Source organism: Epinephelus moara, chromosome 21 (assembly GCF_006386435.1).
Source record: "Epinephelus moara isolate mb chromosome 21, YSFRI_EMoa_1.0, whole genome shotgun sequence".
NCBI classification, from domain to species: domain Eukaryota; kingdom Metazoa; phylum Chordata; class Actinopteri; order Perciformes; family Serranidae; genus Epinephelus; species Epinephelus moara.
The window spans coordinates 8,555,928-8,581,093 of NC_065526.1; the positions used below are offsets into that span (position 1 = coordinate 8,555,928).

General features: G+C 41.0%; 1 protein-coding gene across 5 annotated transcripts in view; it reads right to left on the minus strand.

Annotated features, from left to right (window-relative positions):
• Positions 1 to 22,130, minus strand: part of per2 (period circadian clock 2) — a 37,414-nt gene extending 15,284 nt beyond the window's left edge. For all 5 annotated transcript variants that reach the window (XM_050032434.1, XM_050032437.1, XM_050032436.1 and 2 more), the window contains exons 1-8: positions 21,978 to 22,130; positions 11,923 to 12,468; positions 4,932 to 5,024; positions 3,976 to 4,130; positions 3,328 to 3,449; positions 2,996 to 3,197; positions 1,147 to 1,198; positions 497 to 639 (exon numbers count right to left, since the gene is read on the minus strand). In XM_050032434.1, the coding sequence (XP_049888391.1) occupies positions 497 to 639; positions 1,147 to 1,198; positions 2,996 to 3,197; positions 3,328 to 3,449; positions 3,976 to 4,130; positions 4,932 to 5,024; positions 11,923 to 12,350 (1,195 nt within the window). In that variant the 5' untranslated portion in view covers positions 12,351 to 12,468; positions 21,978 to 22,130. The remainder of the gene's footprint in view (positions 1 to 496; positions 640 to 1,146; positions 1,199 to 2,995; positions 3,198 to 3,327; positions 3,450 to 3,975; positions 4,131 to 4,931; positions 5,025 to 11,922; positions 12,469 to 21,977) is intronic.
• Positions 22,131 to 25,166: the final 3,036 nt, after the last annotated feature.

Genomic DNA, 25,166 nt, shown 5'->3' on the forward strand with positions numbered 1-25,166 from the left:
TTTTGCCACTGGAGGAAAACTTGCTTTTATTTACCTGTACAGAGGATCTAAGGATGTTGTAATGTAATTTGTGATTTTGGGATATTTAAACAAAACGGACTTGAATACATATTGTCTACTTCAGAATAACTAAAGGCCTTATTCACCACATGTTCTTAAGAAGAAAGATTCTGACACGCCGAACCAGTGTTTTCTTATTTGGGATTTATTCTTAGGTAACAACAGAATAAAGGCACACTCATGAGCATGCTTTCGCGCATTTGAGTTCTTGGTTAATTGGTTATTACATTTAAATAAAAAAACTCAGATAAAAGATAGTATTAATCTTTTTTTTTAATGCATGTAAGTGCCCTTATCGGTGTTATTCTGTCTTATATCTGTGTACATGTTACATTGCTATATCTTTGTGTGTCATTTTTCTTAATTTGCACAGCACTTTGGTCAGCTAAGGTTGTTTTTAAATGTGCTATGTATATAAACTTGATTTTGAGCTCACCATCATAACCAGAGTGAACTCTCTCAGCCAGCAGGAGGCAGCAGAACTGGTCCTCAGCATGCACCGTGTCCTGGACCTTCATCAGGTAGGGTGTCATGCGGAAGGGGTAGTACTGCAGATCGCCCTCACACTCCTTACCGCCACTAGAAATTAGAAGGAAGAAAAGTTAAATAAAAATAAGGATTGTCTGTTTGATTGAGGTTCAAGTTTTCAAAAATAATCCACAGGTTTGTGGGTTGTAGATTTCAGGTTATTGAACACAAGGGGTCAGTGTTTAGCTACATCTCCATCATATCTGAGCGTTAATGTGGGAGAGTAGGTTTAAGACCTCAGGCATGATGACATTTTTACATCAGGCGACTGCTGAGATCAGAATGAGAATTAGACATAAGGTTTGGCTATGAGGAATGGTTTGAAGTTGATGGAAAGTCCTTACAAGTTCAGTAAGGTGGGTGTGTGTGTGTGTTTGTGTCAGTCTGCCTATATGTATGACACCAGCCTGGAAAAAGCATCTGATTACAGTTCACAAGCATGTGATGTCACAGACTAATTGAAAAACATCTAGAGTGGAATGAAAGTATGAATAAACACTACAAACAGGTACGAGCAGCAGATGGCCCGACGCCGTGTTTGAACCGCTGCACACCCACCTGATACGACAGAAGAAGGACTTCTCCTGCATGCAGTCAGGCGGTGATGACTCTGAAACGGGAAAAGGAAATATTTAAATTCAGAAGCAACACGATCCGGCAAAATGCTAACCAGGGTCTCGGCTCCAGCAGGTGATCGGGCTTTGATTAATTCCATCAAAAAACATCACTGAGGAGCGCAGCACTACACTTCAATGAAATGAATTTAAACAGAGTCGAGGCTGAATTTAGTGCGCCGGCCAAAATATTTGGCATATGGGAGATGAATCACAACAGATAAAGTTCAGGTCTGGGTCTGATGTGAAGAAAGGGCTTCAGGTCACAGACCAATAAGTCTGTCTAGGTATTATCAGTTACACGGGAGAGGATCTAATGAGCTCTCTGAGAGGCTGAGAAAATGAAATGAAAGCTTTTTATCATCTGAATTCAGACTATACCTTTGGCAGATGTACTTTTTGTTCTTCTGAGAACTAGCTGCACTAAAAATCATTCCCATTAAGTGCTGCGTTTTGCTTTGCTTTTTATTCTTGAGCACCTCTGACAGCTCAGTCTGTTCCAGCCATCTTGGTTGAAAAGGAACAAACATCAGTCATCAACTTGAATTTGAAGAGGTTTATGACTGCTGGAGAGAGACATGCTGTCGAGTTTTTTTGTGTGTCCCTTTAACGCACCACAGAGCCTCATCCAGGGATGTCACTCACATTCAATTATTTCTCCAAGACATTTCCTTCTGAATGCAAAGTCATCTGAAAAGTCTGAATGATCTTCCTGAACTACTACGATATATCTTGAGTATTACTGACAGCCGTGTAGCTGTTACATAAGTACCTGTTTGGGGTTTCACAGAATGGTCACTAGTTGACTATTAAAACACCAAATTGAAACTGTGCGTCATCTCACTATAAAGCAAGGAAGCTGTGTGTGTGAGTGTGTGAGTGTGTTAGTGTGTCGAATATCTTATGAAGCGTTCATCCGAATTACTTCACATTAGCAGGTGTATTGCTGGGAACCAAAGGTTTTTCAGTATGGAATGTGGTGCGATTTGGGAATGCAACAGGTTCAATATTAATAAACTTTGTATAAACAAGTGCTCTGTGCAGAGACGGGGGTGGGGCCACAGGGCGCTGTGGAGTTGAGCATGTTTTTATCTATGTAAGCGGGGTCCCTCTTTGCTCGCTACGGTAACATTAAATTCAACATCGGGTGAAGACAGAGAGACGGAAGATGTTATATTTTAGAGAACTCAAACGATTCAAGCATTCGATCAGCTTTTGTTTACGGACCCAAGCAAGTGCAGGGGTTTGCAGAGCAAGCACAGGTGGATAGCCTACAGGATAAGCACCACTCTGCCACTGCAGCTCCAAGTGTGTACATTTGCTGTACTAACTTATAACATTAATAATGTAACCGCCGGCAAAATACCTTCCCTAACTAGGCCCATGCTCTACTTTGTGACCGCCGTGACTAATACCCCAATTTGGAAATAAAAACATCTGCTTAGTGTATTTCACTGTGTTTTTAACGCGAGTAGCTATGACAGATGTGATTTGGGGGGCCCAGACCAGCACGGGCTTGCTTAGAATTTAAGGTCTCAAGAAGAGAAAAGAGACCTGCTATCCTGCAAGAGACCAGTGCTCATTATGGCAGTCAAATGGTGTCTCCAGTTGAGAGAAGCCTGTGGGGGGTTTAGTTCAGTCAGATTGCAGCTCATTTGTAAACAGCCTCTCAGATTTTCCCCGGGTCAAACCACAGACTGACTGGGCTATTGGGTGAAATAAAAAACATATATCTCCTGCGTTTAACCGAATAGTGGACTACTAAAATGCAGTGGTTGTGAACGCCCTTGTACCTGCTCCGGTGCACATGCTCCAGGAAGGCAGGCGGTACGGCGTCGTGAAGCTGTAGAACACGCTAACATCCTGTGGCGTCAGGAACTCCACAAACTTGCTGTTCTTGAACACTTCTCTTTTGCAGTTGAGGATGGAGGCAGCCTGATCAGAAATGTAGACTATCCTTCCTGTGATGAGAGACACTGCTACTGCAAAGATGTCCTGTTGAGGAGACAGAAACAACAATGTTTGTACCTGACTGCTGAAACACAACTCAGTTGAAGTGTTTTTGTTTACACCAGTAAGAAGATTTAAATATTTCTATGAGTTTAAAGATAAAACAATGGCTCACGTTGTTTTTGAGGGTGTATTCAGAAGTGATGCTGTCTATCTCCTCTATTGTATAAGAGGACACATCCAGGCCTGAAGGTTGACTGTCGTTGATCATCAGCAGCTGGTAGTACTCCTCATTGGCTGCAACACACAGGGATTTTAGTAAAGTCTGGTCACAACACAGTGCACACTACAGAAACTGATGTTTTTCTGTAAACAACAAGGATGAATGTGGGTAAGAAGTCCAACAAAAAGATGATGTATTCGTACTGAAGTCACAGACATTTTTTAATGATGAGAACGTCTCAGTAGTATGATGAAATGCGTCACATCATATAACAAACAAAAGATTGCACTGTTGAACCTCTAGCCGCCCATTTCCATCTGAAAACATTTAGGCAGTTTAAAATTTAGCCTTTAAAGACCATTAACCACAGATCTGCCTACACAGTGCTCCCTCCTGTGCAATGTTATGTCTATATTTCTTTTATGGGTCTCATTTAGCTACTCTGCTTGCTGAATTCCACAGAAAATACATCATTGCGGTACAAATAACCACACTCGTGATAAATGTGAAGTGAATTTTGAATCTGCAGAGAGCTCAAACAAAAAGCACTGCGCAGAAAACCACAGAGAAGACAGACAGAGAGAAGTGAATGCACTTTACCTTCCACTTGTTTGACACAGCGCAGCGCGTACTTCAGGGTGTTCAGTGTGGAGGGCTTGTTATTGTGCCTCTTCTCGGCAGGCAGGTGCAGCTTCAGCTCTTTCAGCGTTTTTAACACCTCCTTCTGGGTCTTGGCTTTGGCAGACTCCTGACTACTGCAAGTTGCACAATCACACGCACATGCACAGTGGCAAGTCAGATATTGCAGCAACGAAAATAACCCTAACCCTCGAAAACAGATTTCAAAATAGCTAATTATAAATAACTTGTGATATAAACCATATTTCAGGCCTTCTGTTAGCAGTATTGGTGCTAAACTAGGCTGTTTATAAATGGTATTAACATGCGTCTTGGCTGATCACAAGTGGATAATACAGGTGTGAGGGCACCACATGCATCCTCAATGTGTCTTGAGATTCGATTCTTCAGACCAGATTCAGAGGAGGTCTGAGCTGCATATGGCCACATACTTTCAGCAGTGTGTATGTAAATGTGTCCTGGGCCACACTGAAAAACATACATGGGGCAGCTCTCGTCCTGGTGAACGGTCAGTTCAATGTCTGCCTGGTTTGCACAAGCTAACCCAGCAGCAACAGCAGCTGTAACAGTCCAAACAAATTCACGCTGACACCCAATCGGCTCGAATAACGTTAAACCTGCAAATAACTTTCTGAGGCCGGCTACACACCAGTGGGGCGACAAGGTGCTGGGTATGAATTCTGCACTGAGCGCTGCCAGTTGGGCGTTTCTTCTGAGCGCTGAGAGTTGAAAAATGTTCATCTTTGGGAAAAATGCCAGGCTCGTCACAATCTAATGCTTAGTGTGAGCAGACAGATTTGTGAATGTGTCACCCATGTTAATACCAGGTGTAAGCAGGTTCTCATAAGAATGAGACCATTGTCCTGTGAAGTGAAAAGGAGTGTTCTCAGTGTTACAGCTCTGGTCGGTGCACTAACCTGCAGCCGCTGGTTGAGGGGTTGTCCTGCTCTGAGCTCAGCAGACTGAAGGCATTTGAGCTGCTGGGAGGAGACGGGCTGTGAGAGTTGGAGCTGTGGAGAAAAGAAGGAAAACAAACAAATTAGAGCCAAAAAAAATCTTAAATCATCTCAAAGAGAGACACAGAGATAAAATGACTCTGATTCAGTCAGACTGATTTTAACTCCTCCCTCACTCAACTCAAGTTCAACTAAAACACATTTCAGTAATTAGGGCTGCCACGATTAGTCGACTAATCGATGACTAATTGACTATTAAAATAATCGGTGACTATTTTAGTAGTCGACTAATCGGTTTGAGTCATTTTTCATAGAAAAGTACTATAAAAGTACCCCAAAATACTCTTACTGCAGCTTCTTACGTTCAGATATTGGCAGCTTTACACACTCTCCTGTGACGGTGAACTAAAACCCTTTGGCGTGAGTATGAAACAAGACATTAGATGACGTAATTTTGGGGTTTGGGCGAGACAGACTGACATTTTTCAACATTTTAACACATTTTTCAATGAAATGATTAGTCGACTAATCGAAGAAATAATCGACAGATTAGTCGACAATGAAAATAATCATTAGTGGCAGCCCTATCAGTAATCAATCAGTAGACTGATCGGGTACAAAATTAAATGTTGGCATCATTTTTGGATAACTCTGAAGCACAAATGTCACATGTTTCATCCAGGCATTTCCTTCCCACCCAGCTGAGACACCTACTGATGCTAAGGTGCTAAAGTTACCTAATAATAAAAGAAAAACGGGTACTCAATCTCAATATGTCGTTTTGTAAAAGTGAGCCCAAAAAAGACTGAGCCAATTTCTGCCTCTGTAGAAGTGAATGGGGAACAATGCAGACAAAGCTTCAGCTCTCATTTAGCAGCTGGGTTACAAAAGGAGGCACACTCCAAGTAGGAGGTCAGTCTCACCTTAGAGGCCTTTAATATGTCTGCAGCTCAAAGGGCACACGGCAGGGAAGTGCCACTGTAGCACAATTTAGGGGCCTGAATACAACTAGGAGCAGGGGCACAGCTAGAAATTCTGTGCTCACTTAGAAAAGCTCTCTTTGTGCCCTGAAATAAAATCGCTGCTTGTCTCAGGCCACTTGTCTGACTCTTTGCTTCCTGAATCATGTGGGCCTTCAGTGTCACCGACAGGGAGTAATAAAAATATTAATTCCAACACGCAGAACAATGCAAAGTGAGTCTTGTTTTGGTTGAAGATCAAAGTTTCTGCTGCTTATTGTGAAGAAAACATTACATTCAATCATGAATTTGTGGTGGACACAATAAAGACTCATGTAGATGACATGAAGAGAGATAGAGTGTTTGTGTGTGTGTGTGTGTGTGTGTGTGTGTGTGTGTGTGTGTGTGCGTGCGATCCACTGCATTAACCTACAAGCTTACCTGTGCACTAATACACTAAAATCTTGAAAGCCCTCTGGGACACTGACTCACCAACAACTCAGGTTACTATACATAACCTGCTTACCTGACTAAGAATAGAGAACACCTTTACAAATAGCCTCCCTGAGCAAAAGCAGGTCTTTAATGCTATCAAATATAGCCCTCAGTGCACAAGAATGCAACAGCTGGTTTTAGACTGGACAGACTGAGCATGTATTAGAGTGGGTCTTAGAAACAGTTTATCACAGTAGGCTAATTCACAGCGTGTTAGTAAGTCTGTGTGCCACCCTCTGCAGACATGTGTTACAACACAGGGTGCTCAGAGAGGCAGGGGAGGCTCTGTTTGTGCCAAAGGTGAAAACAAGGACAGGGCGTTTTTGTGAGAACACATTTATCATTATTATAGTCAAAACCAGAGCTTTTTCCAAATTCATACTGCAAAGGCTGAGCAGATTTTCTGTCCATCCTGGAAGAGGGATCCCTCCTCAGTTGCTCTTCCGGAGGTTTCTACCATTTTTTTTCCCCATTAAAGGTTTTTTGGGGAGTTATTCCTTATCTGCTGTCAGGGTCCAAGGACAGAGTGTGTTGTATGCTGTAAAGCCCCCCGAGGCAAATTGTGATTTGTGATTTTGGGCTTTGTAAATAAAACGGAATTGAAAAGTGACAGAAATTATGTATGTATACAAAAGAAAATAAGTCTGATCATCAAAATGACACATTTAGTTTTTCCATGAAAATAAATCTCTCTATGCCGTGAAGTGGCTTCGATGTAACTCTACACCTTCGCCTTGTTTAGTATGCACGGATCTATGAATACACAGATTAGACCCACCACACAGATGCTCGCCTGCAGCTCGAGCCTCTCTGCTCAACCTTGATTCTGTTCATCAAACACACAAACCTCTGACTGTAAACTGTGATAAATAACATGAGCGTTCAGCTTGACTACGTTATCAAAATGCTCATAATGTGTTGCTAATCGTAGCTTAATCTTGTTCCTGATCGTCAGCTCTGACAAAGTGAAGTGAAAGTTAAACTTAGTTGACAAGATTGGTTCTCAGATTTGTGATGTAACAAAACACGGAAGTCTGAGTCGCTGATGATATGTCTCAAGGCATATGGACATGTGAACGAGGTTACAAACTTAATATTCACCGAAGGGGGTCTTTAAGACTTAACCAATATCATCTTTTCTGATTAAACATTGAGTGAACATCGTGAAGGACTGCAATATTGCACTTCAATTATAATAGCAATGTATTAATTTACACTCTGTCTGTAAGCGCTTTTTTTCTGATACGCACCATGCTGTAAACTCTGGCCAATCAGGCAGAGTCCTCGCTGTTTGGGAGGGTCCAACAATGAGGGTTGCCCGATGGCCTGGAGCCAGTAAAAAGTTATGCTGGGCCAATAAATAGCATCACCACTTGTTCAACTGGGCCAGTGCTTGAAAAGCAAGCAACGATACTACGCCTGCTCCACTCTCCGAGACTTCGCTCTGCCTATGAAGCAAGAGAACGAAAGTGTCTTGGAGAAAAACATACAACGGGTTGAGAAATTAACTTGTGTTATAAGAGTAGCGTAGCTCCTTTGGGGAATAGCTCAGTGCGTAGCGAGTGTGTGAGGAAGTGTGAGAGGTAGAGAGTTAAGCTGTTCAGTGGTGGTAAATGTACAGTTTAGGTTTCTCTTTGGGGGCAGCTGTGGCTTAGTCCACATGTCAGAGTACCCTTGGGCAAGATACTGAACCCCAAATTGCTCCCGATGGCTGTTTCATCAGTGTGTGTCTGTGCTTGATTGGTTACCGAGTAGCAGGTGGCAATATTAAACAACGTTATCACACATTTTCCTCGAGAAATATGCGTGTGTGTGTGTGTGTAGTCGACTGTATTACCTGACAAGCTTAACTAAAACTATTAACAGCTGTTTGAGATACTGACTCACCTGAGCTACAACTCAGGTTACTACGAATAAGCGGCTTACCTGCCTCAGAATAGAGAACGGCTCTCCAAATAGCTTCTCTAAGCACTAGCAGGTATCTAATTCTGTCAAATTTAGCCTTCAGTGCACAAGAATGCAACAGCTGGTTTTAGACTGGACAGTCTTAACTTGTATTAGTGTTCAGTAGGCTAATTGGCAGCGCCGTAGTCAGTCTGTGAGTCGTGGAAACATGCTCCAAAAAAGAGAGCTCCCAAAGAGGCAGAGGAGCTCCTGAGTTGTTTCTCTGCTCGAGTTGAAGTTCAGGGCAAGGTGGCTTTGTTTAACTAGAGACCGTCCACTGACAGGCTGTGGGAAAATTTGACTTCTTACATCATCAGGTGTATGTGTGGATATTGCATCACATGTAAGAGACATGAGTAGGGTTGCAACAGGTATGAGATTTTCACGTTGCGATAACTGTCTCAGAAAACATTGCAGTTTCACAGTATTAAAGAATTTATTTCATTATCAGTCACAATGGACATGATGCTTCTCCATTTCTCATTTGACTATAAAATACACCTTCACACTGAGCTTGGCAAGCAGGTGTAATGTACTCAATTTGGTTAACTATACGTTCTGTATTGGAAGTCTTTGCCGCAGAGTGCAGCTTAGGTTTGTGTGTATGTGCCCCCTGTATTAGCCTCCAAGCTTATCAGTGCACCGATACACTAAAATGAGCAGGTCTCAAGAGACACCGACTCACCTTTCAGACATATGTTGCTAAAAATAACCAGCTTAAATGATTTAGTATAGACACAATATTCACTAATAGCCTCTTTAACTACAACCAGGGATCTATTTCGACCAGATACACTGAGTTATTATTGGTTTATAAAGGCACATCTGTACAGTGTCGTGTTCAGATTTTGCTGACTCTGTGTAGCTCTCTCAAGCTGTATGTGACCACTCTGAGGTCCAGGCTGTGACTTAGCCACTCCAGAAAAAAAAAGTTTGATGTTATTCTTCTCATGTGACTGTCATGGCAATCAAACACTTGTCAAAAATGCAGGACTGTTTCTTTAAGAGCTACATTAGCCTGTGTTGTTTTAACACTCTCACACAAGTGCACAGCTGAGGGCTACAGATGGGTGAAGCAGGATCTTTGTGACGAGAGGAAATGGTACTTTTAGCAGATGCTATCTATGGCTTGGGTCCACCGAAGCCGCCAATGTCAACAAAACTCCACATGGTGGCCTAATAAAAAGAAATTAAACAGAATCAAACATACTCAGTATCTTAGTGTGAATTTGTAGCGATACAGAGCAAAATCTGGTGTTGAGGGAGTGGTTTACATAAAAAAAATTGGCACAAAAGGTTAGAAGTTCAATTCAAGGGTGAATCAAGCAGGGAAGTAGAGAAAAAAAGTAAGGACAAGACCGTGCCTGTCTGACATCGCTGTACGATACAGGCAGGAAGAGGGAGTGGTGAAAAAAAAAAGGACTCAAAATGTTTGGTAGGCGAGACACAACTGAAAGTGAGCCAAGGAGAACATGAAAACATGCACCCTGCTCGTCCCGCCCAGTCACAAACAGAGACAAACATTGCATTGCCATAGCAATAACAAGGAGTTGGAGAGCATGACACAACCCATCTGGCACTGAGTGAAAGCCTGCCTCTCTGATGACATCAATCCAGTCTCCCGACTGGGTGCAACAGTCAATGTATTTTTTCCACTGGTCAGCACCCGCTCTGTTCACCCGTGGGCAGACTGCATTGTGTCTGAGGATATTTTTGGCCACACTGGTCACATTCAGGCAGAATTTTCTATCATTATGATCCAATTAAATGCCCACCTCTGTAATAGAGCTCATATGCTGCATCTACAGACTGACACGTTTCACTTCAGCACAGTTTACTTCTTCTTTGTCACCTCTGGGTTTAAATGTCACTCATATGATGTGCTCAGCTGTCACTGATATAAAACCTATCATTTAAATCAGTCTCCTCCTTTCGTAGTTTTGCAGGAACCTCTCATGGTCAGAGGAAAAGATGAAGCAGGTTCACTTATGTTTCAAACAAGCTTCCTGGATGGCCGTCACCGAAGCCTTGGCTCACTCATCTCCTGACATTAGTCAAGGCTGACAAACACATCCAATGCTGGTAGTCGCATTCATTATGTCCAGACTGTGGTGGCGGAAGCCAAAGCGGACATGATTTTTCATCTTTTATTTATGCTTCAAGGACGTCAGTCTGTATGTCAAAGTTAATGGGCAAAAGGAAGAGGAGTGGAGTCAAGCGTGAATTATTAGCTGTGACACATATAATTTGTCTTTCTTGTTTGGCTTCTATCTTTCTGCTGACCTACTGGTGGTGGATACCTGGCTTAAAATGTGAAGATGACAATACTCTAATTTGATACTGGTCTTGTAAACAGCAGAGTCTGTTTAGATGTTCTAAATCAGGTCATTTTCTGAATGAAGCATTTTACGATTAAGATGTGGGATATGCCAATTTTATTTGGGGTTTTAGGAGCATTCTTTGGACATTCATACAGCACATTTGGACTATGCATCTCAGTTGGTAATATCAGCAGGTTTGGATATGCACAAATCTTGAAACACCAATCCTATTTTCATGCAAAGAAATAAACTGGCACAAGCGGCTCCAGCTGTTTCACTTTTCCATATTTTGACATGATCAACGACATGCTAGGGCACGTTAAATGGAGTATGCACGGCTACTTGTAAACAGGAGTATTAGTGGAATATTCATTTTCATAGTAGTAGGAATACTGCCATTTTTATAATAAGGGCAAAACCCAGAGTATTTTGTGCATGTAAACATAGTCAGTATAAACTAAGTTAACGGTAAATACATCGCAGCACAATCGATGCATATATCCCTGAGTATTTAATGCTTCATACTGCTTGTATACTTAAGTGTCCCTGCACTGGCTACATATCAAATACAGGATTGATTTTAAGCCATACATGGGCTGGCACCCCAGTAAACTGCTGAACTTCTCTGCCCCTACTCCAACTCCCGACCTCTTAGATCCTCAGAAGAATGTCTTTTATCTGTCGAGGCTGGTGGGTAAGGGGGGTCGTGCCTTTGAAGCAGCTGCTCCAAAGCTCGGGAATAGCCTTCAACTCTCAATTAAATGCTCCCCCTCCATTCGCACTTTTAAGACAAATATTATCAAAGATATACAATATTTTAGTATTCTATAATCTTCTCGCTTATGTAATTGTTCTCACTGGTGTCATTCTGTTTTATATTTGTGTACATGTTATACTGCTGTATGTTTGTGTGTCGCTCTGTTAATTTGTACAGCACTTTAGTCAGCTGCAGGTGTTTTTATATGTGCTATATAAATAAACTTTGATTTGTCTGACTGAATCAGCAAACGTCATTTTACATGCAGCTGTTTAACCACAACAACGGCAATACTCAGCTCACAAGACAGCTTTCCTAAGTGAGCCTTTACTGTTAGTAACCTAAGAGTAAAAGTCTTACAGTATACATGTAGGTGCTATCCCGCCAACAGTGGGTCCCGACTCTAGTCTCATTCTCCTTTTCTGCAAAATCACAGTACACATCAAGGCTTCATTATTCCCACAGCCACCACTGACCTCTTGTTGCTCTCAGAAGATTCCAGCAGTGCAGAGTCCTTACTGGTGCCATTGGAGCTGCCCATTGACTCATGGCCGTTGCTCTCGTTGCCATGGCTCTCGTTGCCATGGCTTTCATTGCCATGTGATTCAGTTCCACTCCCGCTGGACCCGCTGCTCTTCATCTCCACGTCCTCCTCAGGGAGCGATCGGGAGCGGGCATTCTTGCGATGCTTATGCGGCGAGGTGGGAGGGTCCTGACCGCTGCTGTCGCTGCCCTCTGAGGGGAGGCCTAAGTCAGGCCCACCTTGGCTGTAGCCACCCATCCGGTGCAGCTGTGCCATGGAGCTGCACCCTGAGGCCCCCCTTGGCATGGAGCTGCACGAGGCTCCATCCTGGTCCTCCAGCACCGAGAAGCGATACGGCTTGGAGTCTGAATCTTCCGACATCAGGAGGAGTGCTGTCCTGGGCTTGAACCAGGTTAGTTGTAATTGGATGATGAAAGAACGCTATCAACCCATTTTAACAAGGGTGTCGCTGGAGAGAATGAGAGAGGACGAGCTTTATCTGTGGAGAGAAGAAGATTACACATGTTAGAAATAAATGAATGCTTTTCCATAGCAAGTTACGCATATTTAAATATTTAGAAAACAAATAACTGAGTAGACACATAGTGGAATCTTATGACTGCAACAGATAATTACCCGAGTTAATCAGCGCCCAAGTGAAAAAACTCAAACAAATTACCTTTGCCAAGTAAGTTTCAACAAGTCTCTGAAAGAGCATTTTAATACCACACTGACATGAACTGAAATCAGTGGTCGCCTATAGAACAGGAATCCAATATAAAAGTAATTTGCTTTTGGAAATGGTAAGCATTATGCAAAGTATTATGTCCAAAGAATGGCATTAGTCAAAACATGCAAAAACACTCGCATGGTTCTTCAACACGAGGACTCACTCATGTATTTTCATATGCCCACACAAGCATGCAAACAGTTCAAAAGTTTTTACGAGACATGAATCAATGTTTCACCAGTCCTTCAGAAAGGTGTCTTTTGTCTGGTGTGGTATCAGAGCACACAGCAGGGTTTGACCCCTGACCTCTGCAGAGCCCTGCAGGTGCTTCTCTGATGTACAGTAAAAACGCTCCCTTGTACAGACAGCGTGGCCTTCAAGAACAGTGAGTCTGCCCCATCTGAGCCCTCCAACCTTTTCAAAAGGACCATCCACCCTGGGACACATAAAACAGTAGACAGCATTGATCTGAATGCCATCAGAGGTTCCTGGCCGACAGTGTGGAATTTAGCTCTGCATTCTGTGGCTTCAAGTAGACGTGTAAAACAGCAAGCACAGTTTTTAATACTGCTGTGTGCAAAACCAGCATCATCACAGACAATGACGCTATATAAATACCAGATTTCTTACAGAATGACAGAGAGGGATGCGTAACTGTCTGTTGAAATTACCCAGTGTTGAGTAGATCTTTCCGAGGAAATTTCCTATGGTTGCAGGAAGAGACACGTGGTACATATTCGGGAGCATAAATAGTGACGTATTTGGAACTGACACAAGGAAAACTGGGAACCACGATCAGAAGAGGAGACTCAGATCTACAGAAAAGAATTTATGGCAGTGGCAGTACTTTACATCATAGGGAATGCAGTTCAAAAACCCCACAATCAACAACTGTGTATTACTAATTTTGGTTTACAACAAACTAACAACGGAGGCAATCGAGAGACTGACTGACTGATTTGTGAGAGAATTTGTTAAGTAAAATCTATCTGGCAAGAACAATATTGAGAGTTACATTTTCTGAAATGCAAGATCAGATTGCTGAGTAAAGTATGTGCTGCTTCATGATGCCCATAATGATATATAATTATGTTAATTATACCATAGAGATGTAATGTAACCAAGGCTTGTATGACTGTTTCTATGGGAGGTACTTTGGTACTTCTCCCAACATAGTGATACAAACATCAGTCTGAGCTGTTCATTAAGGTCAAACTTGGGATTTAAAGCACAGGTAAAAAAAAGACCATCCTATCATTCACATAATCCTGTTTCTGGGCAACATGTGAATTCCACACGAGAGCGACAAAGTGTCCATGTATAGCCTGCACCCTGGGTGTTCTCCAGGGATAACCTAAGCGTTGGCATGCTGTCCTCCCTGCACTGCAATGGATCATTTCTATTTCCTACCCTGAGTAAAGGCACACAGCTCTATGACCTCCTTAATTCAATTCACCTGAGCTCTATGGGGAGAAGTATATATGTTTATCTAGTCTAACCGAGTCAGTCTTTGGCATCACATGCACCTTTTACATACGCTTTTCTCAGTGTGATGCTGAATGTTGTGCAGATCCGCTAATGCTTTGTTGAAAGCTGTGAGTTTGACTGTGAAATTATACAAACTGTACTCGCAAGCACTGAGCAAGCAGAGACAAATGTGATATTTCACTGTTTGGTTTGAAATGTGTTAGGGGCATTTAACGCAGGGCCGGCCTTAGACTTTGGGGAGGCCCTGAGCAGGATTTTGGTTCAGGGGGTCCTCTCATTGGAACGTGTTACCACTTTGCATGGTAAATTGTTGGCAAAAAATCCTGTCATTTTTTGTTTTGTTTTGGAAGTTCAATCTTTATTTCATTATTATCTCGTCTTTATTTTAATAAAAGCTTTTCCAAGGGGCCTCTCGAGACCATGGTGCCCTAAGCAATAGCTTATGTTGCCTAATGCGGATGGCTCTGAATAAACAAGATATATATTTTTAAAAAATTGAGGACCTCAGAAGCAAACATTACTCAAATTGGTCATTCAAGAAATATTACATAACGTATAGATAGTTGAAGTCTCTTCTCTAAATTAGCACCTTATGCAGAGGGGAGGCTGAGGAGACAGCACCAGGCCAACACTGCCTTCCTGACTTTGTATTAAAAGGCTGATCACTAAATTGGAAACTTTCAGTGCATGTATGAAACCCCAGCTGCAGCTGATGAACTGTATCATCTGGAAGACAGAGTAGCCCATGAAATATGCAGCACAATGTCGATGGTTTTGTCAAAACTTTATGTCAAAATGAGCAGTAAAATATTTCCATTAATAATTAGCCAAACCCTTGGCCCTGTCAGACCGTGGAGAGACATGAGTTCACAGTCTGCTTATCACTGACCTACCACAATGTAGGTACACTGTGTAAACTGGGTCAATAGACAAACATATGAACGCGGCAATAAAGAAAAAGCAAATGAACAAGCAGGGTGCTATAGTTTGGTAAGACAAAGCAGAGCAATAAGTTCAGCAACGACTTCTGTGCAAAGTGCAACACTTAAGCTCAGCGCTGGGGTTAAGCTATTTTCTGCAGAATAAGATTAAAATAGCCCCTTCATAGAAAGCCTTCTGTTATTACTAACATACTATTCATACTGAACATTCTGCACAAACCGCTGACGGAGACATTTTTGTTGCATTGAGAAGTGATTTGACAGGGGCTGCTACTCAAAGTCTGGTCTGAAGTTAAAGAGCTGACTGCCAGTGTGACCAATATTCACAAAGTCCATGAGTTCACACCAGTCACAAACTACAGCAACTGCTAGACATCAACCTCATTAGCTCGTTATCACGCCAAATCTGTTGGCTCAACGCCAGCAGACAGAGAGAGAAGGTGAGAGACACTCGAGCTGTGAGGACGGCAGATTTACAGGATAAAGAGAAAGACTATCTAAACATGGTCTTTAAAGGAGAGCATTGGGTGAGCATGTCCACTCTGATGAGATGAGATACTAAGACAGACGGTGACTATATTCAAGCTCAGTTAGCAATTTAGACAGGGCAGGTATAGACAGAGATACACTTTCTCCTCTATGCTTGATGTAAAAATACAAACAGAGTAGAACAGAGAGAGAGATGACCACTTTTTGTGCCTCTATCCCGACAGGAAACGCAGTGATGTCTTGGTAAAAAAAGACAACTGCTTCTCGTGGCACTATCCCCGCCGGAAAAACAGCTTCGGGTCGCTGAAAAATAACCACATTTCAGGGATAATAAACTTCTGGAAATCAGCCACAAGTCGCAAAAAAAAAAAAAAAACCCAAACACCCATGTTTGAGGGCTAAAAAGCCTCAAGCAACACAATGACCGTACCTAAAAAACACCCACATTTGGGGGCTAAAGAGCCACTGGAAAAACAGCCAGAGGTCGCTAAAAAACACCCACATTTGGGGGCTTAAAAGCCGCAGAAAACAGAGCGATGGTCTCTAAATACACCCACTTTTGGGGACTAAAAAGCCACTAGAAAATCAGCCACAGGTCACTAAAAAATATCCATGTTTTGAGGCTAAAAAGCTCCTGGAAAACAGCTATTATCACTTAAAAACACCCCCATTTGGGGTCTTAAAAGCTGCAGAAAACACAGCAATTGTCTCTAAAAACTCCCACATTTGGGGACTAAAAGGCCACTGGATAAACAGCCATGGGTGCCTAAAAACACCCATGTTTGGGGGCTTAAAAGCCGCAGGAAACACAACGACGGTCCCTAAAAAGCACCCACATTTGGGAACAAAAAAGCAACAGGAAACACAGCAATAACTCGCTAAAAACAACCGCTTTGTTGTTTGTTGGTCTCGAATGGTAGTCTGCAGCTTGGCAGGCATCCTAAATGACTCACCATCCACCATCCCCTCCTTCCCCCAGCTGACAAAATCATCTTAGATACTACATCACATTAGAAACATTGATATGATACGTAAGCATGCAAATGCAACATATTTGTGAATTGCATTTCTATGAATTTTTATGTCGGGGTATCAGGACACTTGGATCACTACGGATGAGCAGTATGGAGATACTTTGTGGATTCAATTTTGTGTTCTTGGACGTTAGTCTGGGGTGCCGTCTGCCATTAGGTGTGCTAGCCGCTCCCCCCGCCGATCTCCGCAAGAGATGTGAGGACTCTAAAACTTCACCAGGGCCTCCATCGGCATATGGGTGAGTAGATAATGGCTGAATTTTCATTTTTGGGTGCACTAATCCTTTAAAAAATAATAAGAATGTCACTAACATAGTATTTAACACTGAGCATATAATTTTTGTAAAGTAAGTTGTTTACTACAGCTGAAAAGAGCCTATAAATATCAAATCTACGTCTGCAGTAAGAGTTACCTGAGGCTACTTCAGTATCTGTGATCTCTTATTTACTGTCATAACTGAATCTCTTTCATCCGGTTGAGCTGCTGCAGCAAAAGAAGTGGAGGAGAGTAACATGGATTTCCTATGTGCCCACCAAACCTAATTTTAAACTGTGTTATCCTGCAGGGAGCTTGATGCCATTGGAAGCGCTTACATCCTACACTGAGGTGGGTACAACGTGTAACAGGTGGCTAACAAGGTGAGATGAGAAACATAACACAATTACAGATTATATATCACTCCTCTTGGGCTGCTTCAGTCATTTTAATGCAATCAAAAAAATCGTTGTGGGCCATCAAAGGAAGGAACAAATCTTGACCTGTTGGGAACATGTTGCTCATTTGGCCTTTCTGGATCTTAGGGGACATAAAGGGAGGTAATTTAAAATAAATTACCTTTTAATTGTGAAAATGATGGAACACTTCATTCAGACATGCCTTAAAATCATTAAAATAGAGTTTGTAATCAGGGTTGGAAATTAAAGTTTGCTATGTTTGGTCAATTTGTTGGGTCTAGCCACTGTTGTGATGGTGAACACACTTCTCTTAAACTGACAGCAAAAGAGCCTGTGAGAGATTTCCTTATTATCTTCCTCTTTCTCATTATTTTCGAACTTGTTGCTATGCTCAGTCATCATAAAATATTCCTTCACTTTTGTCTGTTGTGAAAAATAAGCACGTCACAGCGCTCTGATCATATTATCTAACACTGCATCTCAAACCATCTTATACAACAGCCGCAGAGTCATAACCGTGTATCATGTTGCATGTGTTCTCTTCCTTAATTAAAGTGTGTCATCATCATCTTATACAATGGACTCAATTTGCATGATGATTTACATAAGTTGAGAATGAGTGGGTCAGATAGGGTCAAACACTGCATACTAAAAGTTATTATAGCAGACGTTATGTTACCCCATAACAACTGCAACACAAATTTAAAAGCTATGATTTTGCCTGGGTGTAATATTTCAATACAAAAAAAGTTAGCACCAACAGCCTTATCAGATTTTCAGTCTTGATTACTTAATCCAGGGTTCCTACACATTTTTATGGACAAAATTTCAAAACTTTTTCATAACTTTTCAAGGACCCACAATAAAAACTTTCATGACCATTCACAACATATAACACCAACAAGGTTGTATACTCTAATCCAAATGTTAATTATATTAATGTATAGGGGAACAGAAAGGGTTAAGGAAGTCCTGTAATTAAGACTTAGTTTCCCCCCCTTTTTTTCTTCCCCCCCTTTATTTACATTATGCACATTTAATGTACCTACGTCTTGTCTCGTTTCCATGTTCATGGTTATGTTTTCTTGCATCTGTGAACTTATTATTTAAAAACTCTTCTATGTAAAACAAAATGAGCGCTGGTACTGCAACATGACATATGTAATTTCATCTTTGGTTCAATAAAAATACCTGGAATACACATTTTAATTAGATTATCATAGGCGGTCCACGGACACAGAGCACTAGAGCTCCCAGACTGGGGGAGTGACAAGCGACAGTTCAGTTGGCCAACTGGTATTTTGTAACTACCACGCTCTACTTTCAGAACACTTTAAACCAAATCAAAGTGAGCACTGTCACCCCAAGTGACAACTGAACACTCTCAGCTGTCCATGTCAGATCCGGTCCCTTGCTCAAGAGCACCTCAGCAGTGCCCAGAAGGCGAACTGGCACCTCTCCAGCTTCCAGTCCACATTTTATATTTGGTCCGGACAGGGACTTGAACCAGAGACCTTCTGGTTCCCAACCCAAGTCACTATAAACTGATCTGCTGCCACCCGTTCAACCCAAAAAGTCAACTCTCAAAGTTTCTGGTCTTAAAAATAGAGTACATTTTAAAAATCTGCACAAAAACATCACTTAAAATGCAACCCCACCCCCTTTCTGAAAAACCCAACAGGTACACTTCTTAAAAAGAAAAACAATTAGCCTGGTCTTTGAAAGGTTTGCAAACCGGTTTCCTGGCCATCAACATGCAGTCTGGTGTTTTATCAGTCTATTGCCGTGCTCTTTGATTTTCCCTACTTTAATGTGAAGGTTCACAGTAATCTTGATTATTGTGTGTAGGCAAACACAGTGGTTAATATCCAACCCTTAGGGCAACAAGTGCTGTGAGTTTTTTCACATGCAGACATGACTGAAGTTGCTCTACAGAGATGTTTTCTCTTTCATTGACCTACATTTACTTTCGGGGATACCTTTAACAGTCATAATAGATCCGATGCACACTACACACTGTGCTGCACCTTCCAAGACCACCCAGGACTTTATCCACTTTCCTCGAGGCTAAAAACAGAGTAGAGGCTTTAATGTTTAGATCGAGAGGGAACTTTCCCATTACAGAGGCAAGATTAAGATTACCATTCAGTTCCTAAACCACCAGGGTTCAGTCAGTGAACTTCACATAGAGCCACTAATTGAGAGGAAAATACATAATCAGTGTCCACACAAACTTTTCCAATTTGAGAAACCACATTTAAAAATATTTGTTTAAGAGTGCTAGACTGTCCTGAAACATGATCTGCTTTGACAGCATCCTTCCAACCCTTGAATAAAGTTTGCCTGACAATAAGTAGAAAAAAGGCATATGCAAGCACCTCCTCTCCTGTTGCAATAATGGGCGTGGACGTTTATATCCTATGCGTGCCACGTTCGGCTGCCAGCAAATATAAGCGAAACTAAAGGACTTCACCCACACCAGCCGTACATGCGTCAGTCCTCTCTCCTCCCTTTACAGGCACAAAGGCAAAGCTGGATTGTTGCCACCTCATACTTGCGGCTGATAATCTGAATGGTGCCAGACTACCTAAAGGTTCAGAATCATTCGCATCACCAACACCTGATTTTGGGATTGCTTCTTTATTGACTTGGCTTTATGTTTCTTTATCTGTAACCATGCACACTGACTTTGAATTCATCTTAATGGTGACACCTGCACTGATGATGACTTTATGATGATGATTTTATACCTAATATTTATGATTTTTGTCTCGTCATTTTGTTAACTTTTATTGTATATTACTGAATTGTGTGATTTTATGATCAGTGGATACATTGGTGCTTGTTTTCTAACTGTGTCTTCTAAGGTGTCCTTGAGTGCTCTGAAAAGCACCTATCAATATCATTCATTATTTTTGTTATTATCACCTCTCCACTTCAAATAAATGTAAAAAGTCCCCAATTCAATCTTTCATTTTAAGAAAAAGCAAACAAGTATTTAAAGTAAAATGCAATCAGGCATCTTAAGAAAATTAAATTATCAATGCACTGACCAGTAAAGAGTATTTTAATAATATTTGATTTAAACTCCAGCAGTGCTAAATACTGCCACTGTCAGGTAAAAACTTGTATCCCCAGTTTTGAGGGGACGGCCATGCTTTCAGGTTGAAACTATTCTCTAACCTCCATGTTTAAAACTCTTTACATAATGGCAAAAAAATGCATTGTGTCATGGGGCTCAAAACAGGCAGATTTTTACATGTTTCCTGAAAGCTGACATTTTTGGAGACTCATGATATAAGACCCTATGGATACACTGCTTCATGTTTTCTAACTGTGTCTTGTAAGGTGTCCTTGAGTGCTCTGCAAGGCACCTATATATAAAATGCATTATTTGTAATATTATTATCAGTGCACCATCTCTGTCCTGACTGGGAACTGCCTCAAATACATGTAAAACGTCCACCATTCAGTCTTTCACCTTGAGTAAAAGCAACCAAGTATTAAAAGTAAAATGCAAGCAGGTATCAGAAATAAACCAGTAAAGAGTATTTTAATAACAGTGCTAAATACTGCCACTGTCAAGTAAGAACTTGTATCCCCAGTTTTGAGGGGAATGTCATGGTTTCAGGGTGAAACTCCATGTTTAAAGCTCTTTACATAATGGCAACAATGCACTGTGTCATGGGGCTAAAAATGGGCAGATTTTTCCATTTCTGAAAGTTGATATTTTTGGAGACACATGACATTAAGCTCACAATAACAGGAGGAATTTAATCTCCAATCATCTCATGAAAATGCCTGTAGGGTTGTAACTATAACACACCAGCATCAAACACACATATTAAAAGTAGACTTTCACAAAAAGTAAAATTGTGCTATAGTAAGTTGACTTTAAGCGCTCCCCACCTCTGCCACAGACAGCTTAAACATACTGTCAGAGCAAATCATGAATGAATGCTTGCACGAGGTTATGTCGTCTTTATGTAAGACTTTTACCTCATAGCCAGCTGACCACGCACTCAGCATCACAGCATGATGACACAGTCCCTTCGGGGAAAACCATCGCTCACATCTCGCAAATTCTCTAATCGGTGCTGCATATGGGCTGCTGCCATGTGCTGCTGCTGCAGTGGACTCTTTATGTAAGGCGCTGTGTCGGAGTTCACCCTGAGACAGTGACACCAGAAAGCACGTCTACAATGCACCATATGTGACTCTGACAAGCCCTCCACTTTCATTTCTGACAGCTCTGTTCCATAACTCCAACGTCATATCAACACGGTGAAACCGCGTGATAGGCTACATTCACTGTCCTTATGTAAATGTAAAGTCATTTTATGGCAAGTCACATTCATGTCACAGCTCTGAGAGGTAACTCCCCCAGCCGCTGGACTGACCTCCCTGCTGTCATGTGAGCAGGGCTGGTGGCCTGCTGTAGTCTACTGACCGGGATTGAGTCTCACTGACACAGTTATGCAACTTCCACTTTTCATGCTCTTACACAGTATTTTACACATTCAGACCCCAGCTCATGAACGGTGATGTTATCGTCATCTGTCGCATTATAAAACACCCTTATCACACAGCAATACCGATAATAAACATTAATGTTATAGCTCGCACACATAGTGAGTAAAACTCCACCAACCTCTCAAATGAAATCCTCTACCGATCCCGCTGTTTCCGGTAAGTAGAGATGTGTTTTAGAGCTCTTTATGGTCCCGACGGGAGCAAACGTGCTGGTACCGACGGTCCGTAGCTGTTCTGACACACTGCTCTCCCTCGTTCGGGTTTACTGATACACCGGGACTCTGCCCTGAATCTCCAGTGAAGGCAGTGACCTCATTTCGAGCCCCTCCCTAAGCTCCACCCCCTGCTCTTCGCCTATTGGTCCACTGAGCCGTCTATCACTACCTCACAACGCTGTGAGCCAATAGGTGCTGCCCGCCCCCGTGAGGGCGTTAACGCTAACCGCCGCTCCGCACTGCTATTGGTCCCTCGCGCTGCCAGTCTTTTTACATAAGGTTGTCGCTGCTTTCACGTGGAAACCCACGGCTACCTCCGGCGTGTGAGAGGCGCGAGCAAATCACTACGACGAAGCTGCCGGTGAATGAAGCAGTGCCGATGGTTGGCTCACAGCGGCTCAGCACGGCCGACTGTTATCTAAACGGTTATACAAGTGTGTGTGTGGCCAATGTGGGTGAACTGCGCGGTGTCATCATTCGCGTGAGCATGAAACTTCCTTGACTGTGCAGAAAAATGTGGTACCACAGGGTATTTCTGATCGTGCATGTTACCTAACTTATATCCATTCTTACATAAAAATAACTGCAGTGTTACAATCATGTTTGGGGGCGTTGTTTATGCACTGACATGCATATATAACCTATTCTATGATCCATATACGTAACAAAATACATTTTATTGTCATTTATTCTTATTTGGTTTTGCTACTACTGCTCATACCACGTAATACGATATGTTGCAGTTATGTTCACCCACATGCCATAACACAGTAGATGAACTGGCAAAAATAAGAGTATTTAAATGAAGATATTTAGATTCAAAGCTCTGATTTTCATCTACTTTTGTCTTGTTGCTGTTGTTTAATATGAGATATGTTAATGTTAAAAAAAAATGCATAAAATGTTTATTTTATTTTGAAAGGGACAGTGCATATTAATAAACGTGAATGGATGAATGACTTTATTTTGAATCAAAATAATTAATTAATAAGTTTCACAAAATGCAAAAAAAGGAAAAAAAGAGAATAATAATAATAATAATAATAATAATAGATTTGGAAAATTATTAAAGGAAAAACTATATTTGTAATTTGTAATTATCATTATTATATATTTAAAATTATGTTACAGAATTATAATTTTTATGCTTTTTTCCCCCTGGTCATTTCCTTGTTTGTATTTTATTATTATTATTATTATTATTATTATTATTTTATTTTTATTTATTTTACTAATTTTCTTGTTTTTAATTTAAAAAAAATAAAATAAATTTCTTGTTATTTTTTGGGTCATTGCCTTCTTCCCATGTATTCAATAGAAACCAAGCCAATTTGCTCAGGTTTCAAGGGGATCTAATTCCTTTGATTTGTTGTGTCTATTTCTCTATTGATACATATTTCGCTTTATATATGTCTCTTAAAGTGTTGATATGTATATCTACTGCCTGCATAACCTGCTACTGTATCAAAATACTTTTTTGCCAGTTTGCGATGAATAAAGTTCATCCATCTATCTTACTGGACAAAAGCCATGAAGAAAGTTCTGAACTTGTGATTTTTATGGGTGGAGTCAATTAAGTCTAACATACTACATAAATATAAAACAGCTTTTGACATCTGAAAATAAAAAATAAACAAACAAGACAAAGATAACAGTGTCTGAAAAGGTGCAGGTAGATGTTAATCTTATATGTCCCTACACCTTTCTTACATTCTTCTTTCGACACACATTATTTCAACAAAGTCCCAATTTTATTTACAACTAATATACAACTATCCCCAGTCTTTTTACCACCTAATTAAATAAATAAGTAATGAACCCAGTTCATTTACAGTCCAAGTACCACCCAGTGTTACAAAATACATATGCACTCCCCTAACACAACCTTTCCTCATCTATTTATCTGCCAAATGGTGAACGTGTATGTAGGAAAAAGACACCAAAATAACGTACAAAAGCACAGAAGCACAGATAAAAGCTGATCGATGGCATGTCCATAAAGGGGCACATAAGCACAGAGCAAGCATATAAGCAAAAACAAGACATAAGCGCAACACAAAATAAAGTATATCTAAACATTATTAAACATATTAATTGGTCAATGCTAAGACTGCACATACATATATATTATGTTCATACTGAACAAATTTATTATCTCAACTGAGTGTTTGGGATTGTTTTGAAGTCTGTTTTTTTCCTGAGTCAGTTAACCGTCCCCCTAGTGGCTAAATTTGGACCCAGCTGCTGTTTACTCTATTATAATTGGTGAGATTATGACTTTGGCAACAGATGCCAACACTCATTACTCCAATTACAGACTAACAATGCGTGCTGGAATTGATGAGTGTGACCCTCAGTCAAGTATTATACTTGTATTGTGACAGTATTTCTTCCTATCCTCGCTGCCAGTTGTTTACATCCTGACACACCATTGTGAAATTAACGTATTTCTCACAGTGCACTGACCTGCGTTCACACATTTAGAGACGCTGCTGTGACACTGTCTTACCATCTGTGCTACAGAGACGCCTTGCATCAGCCCAACGTCAAGACAGGGCAGTGATTAATGGAAAAGGTGTAAGACATTATCACTTCATAATCATCACAAGATGCAAATGTTGGGTTTTATTTGCACTGATCTGTAAATGTGACAGTTTGCCATGTTGTTATAATGTCTTAACTTGTCTTCTGTAGGCCCACTGGTAATATATTATCCTATATAGGCTATATATTTTATATTTTAGTAGCTGTAGTGTAGTATATTTATAGTGTATTCTAGTATATTCTTTATATTGTGTATCCTATAAATATTCCATACATATATATCTTGTACCTACAGAGTATACCAAGGTTTTTTTTCTTGTATTCTGTGTTAACCCTTTGAAACCTGGAGCAACATCACTTTTCTTGTACTGCTTTCACATGTGCACAAAAGCCACAAAGAAAGTACTGAACATGTATGATTTGTATGGGCGGAGTCAATTCCGTCTAACAAACTGCATAAATATTGAACAGCTCTTGACATTTTATCATTAAAAGATCCTTAACAACAAAAACAAAACAAATAAGCCAATAAAAATGGTTGTTGTCTT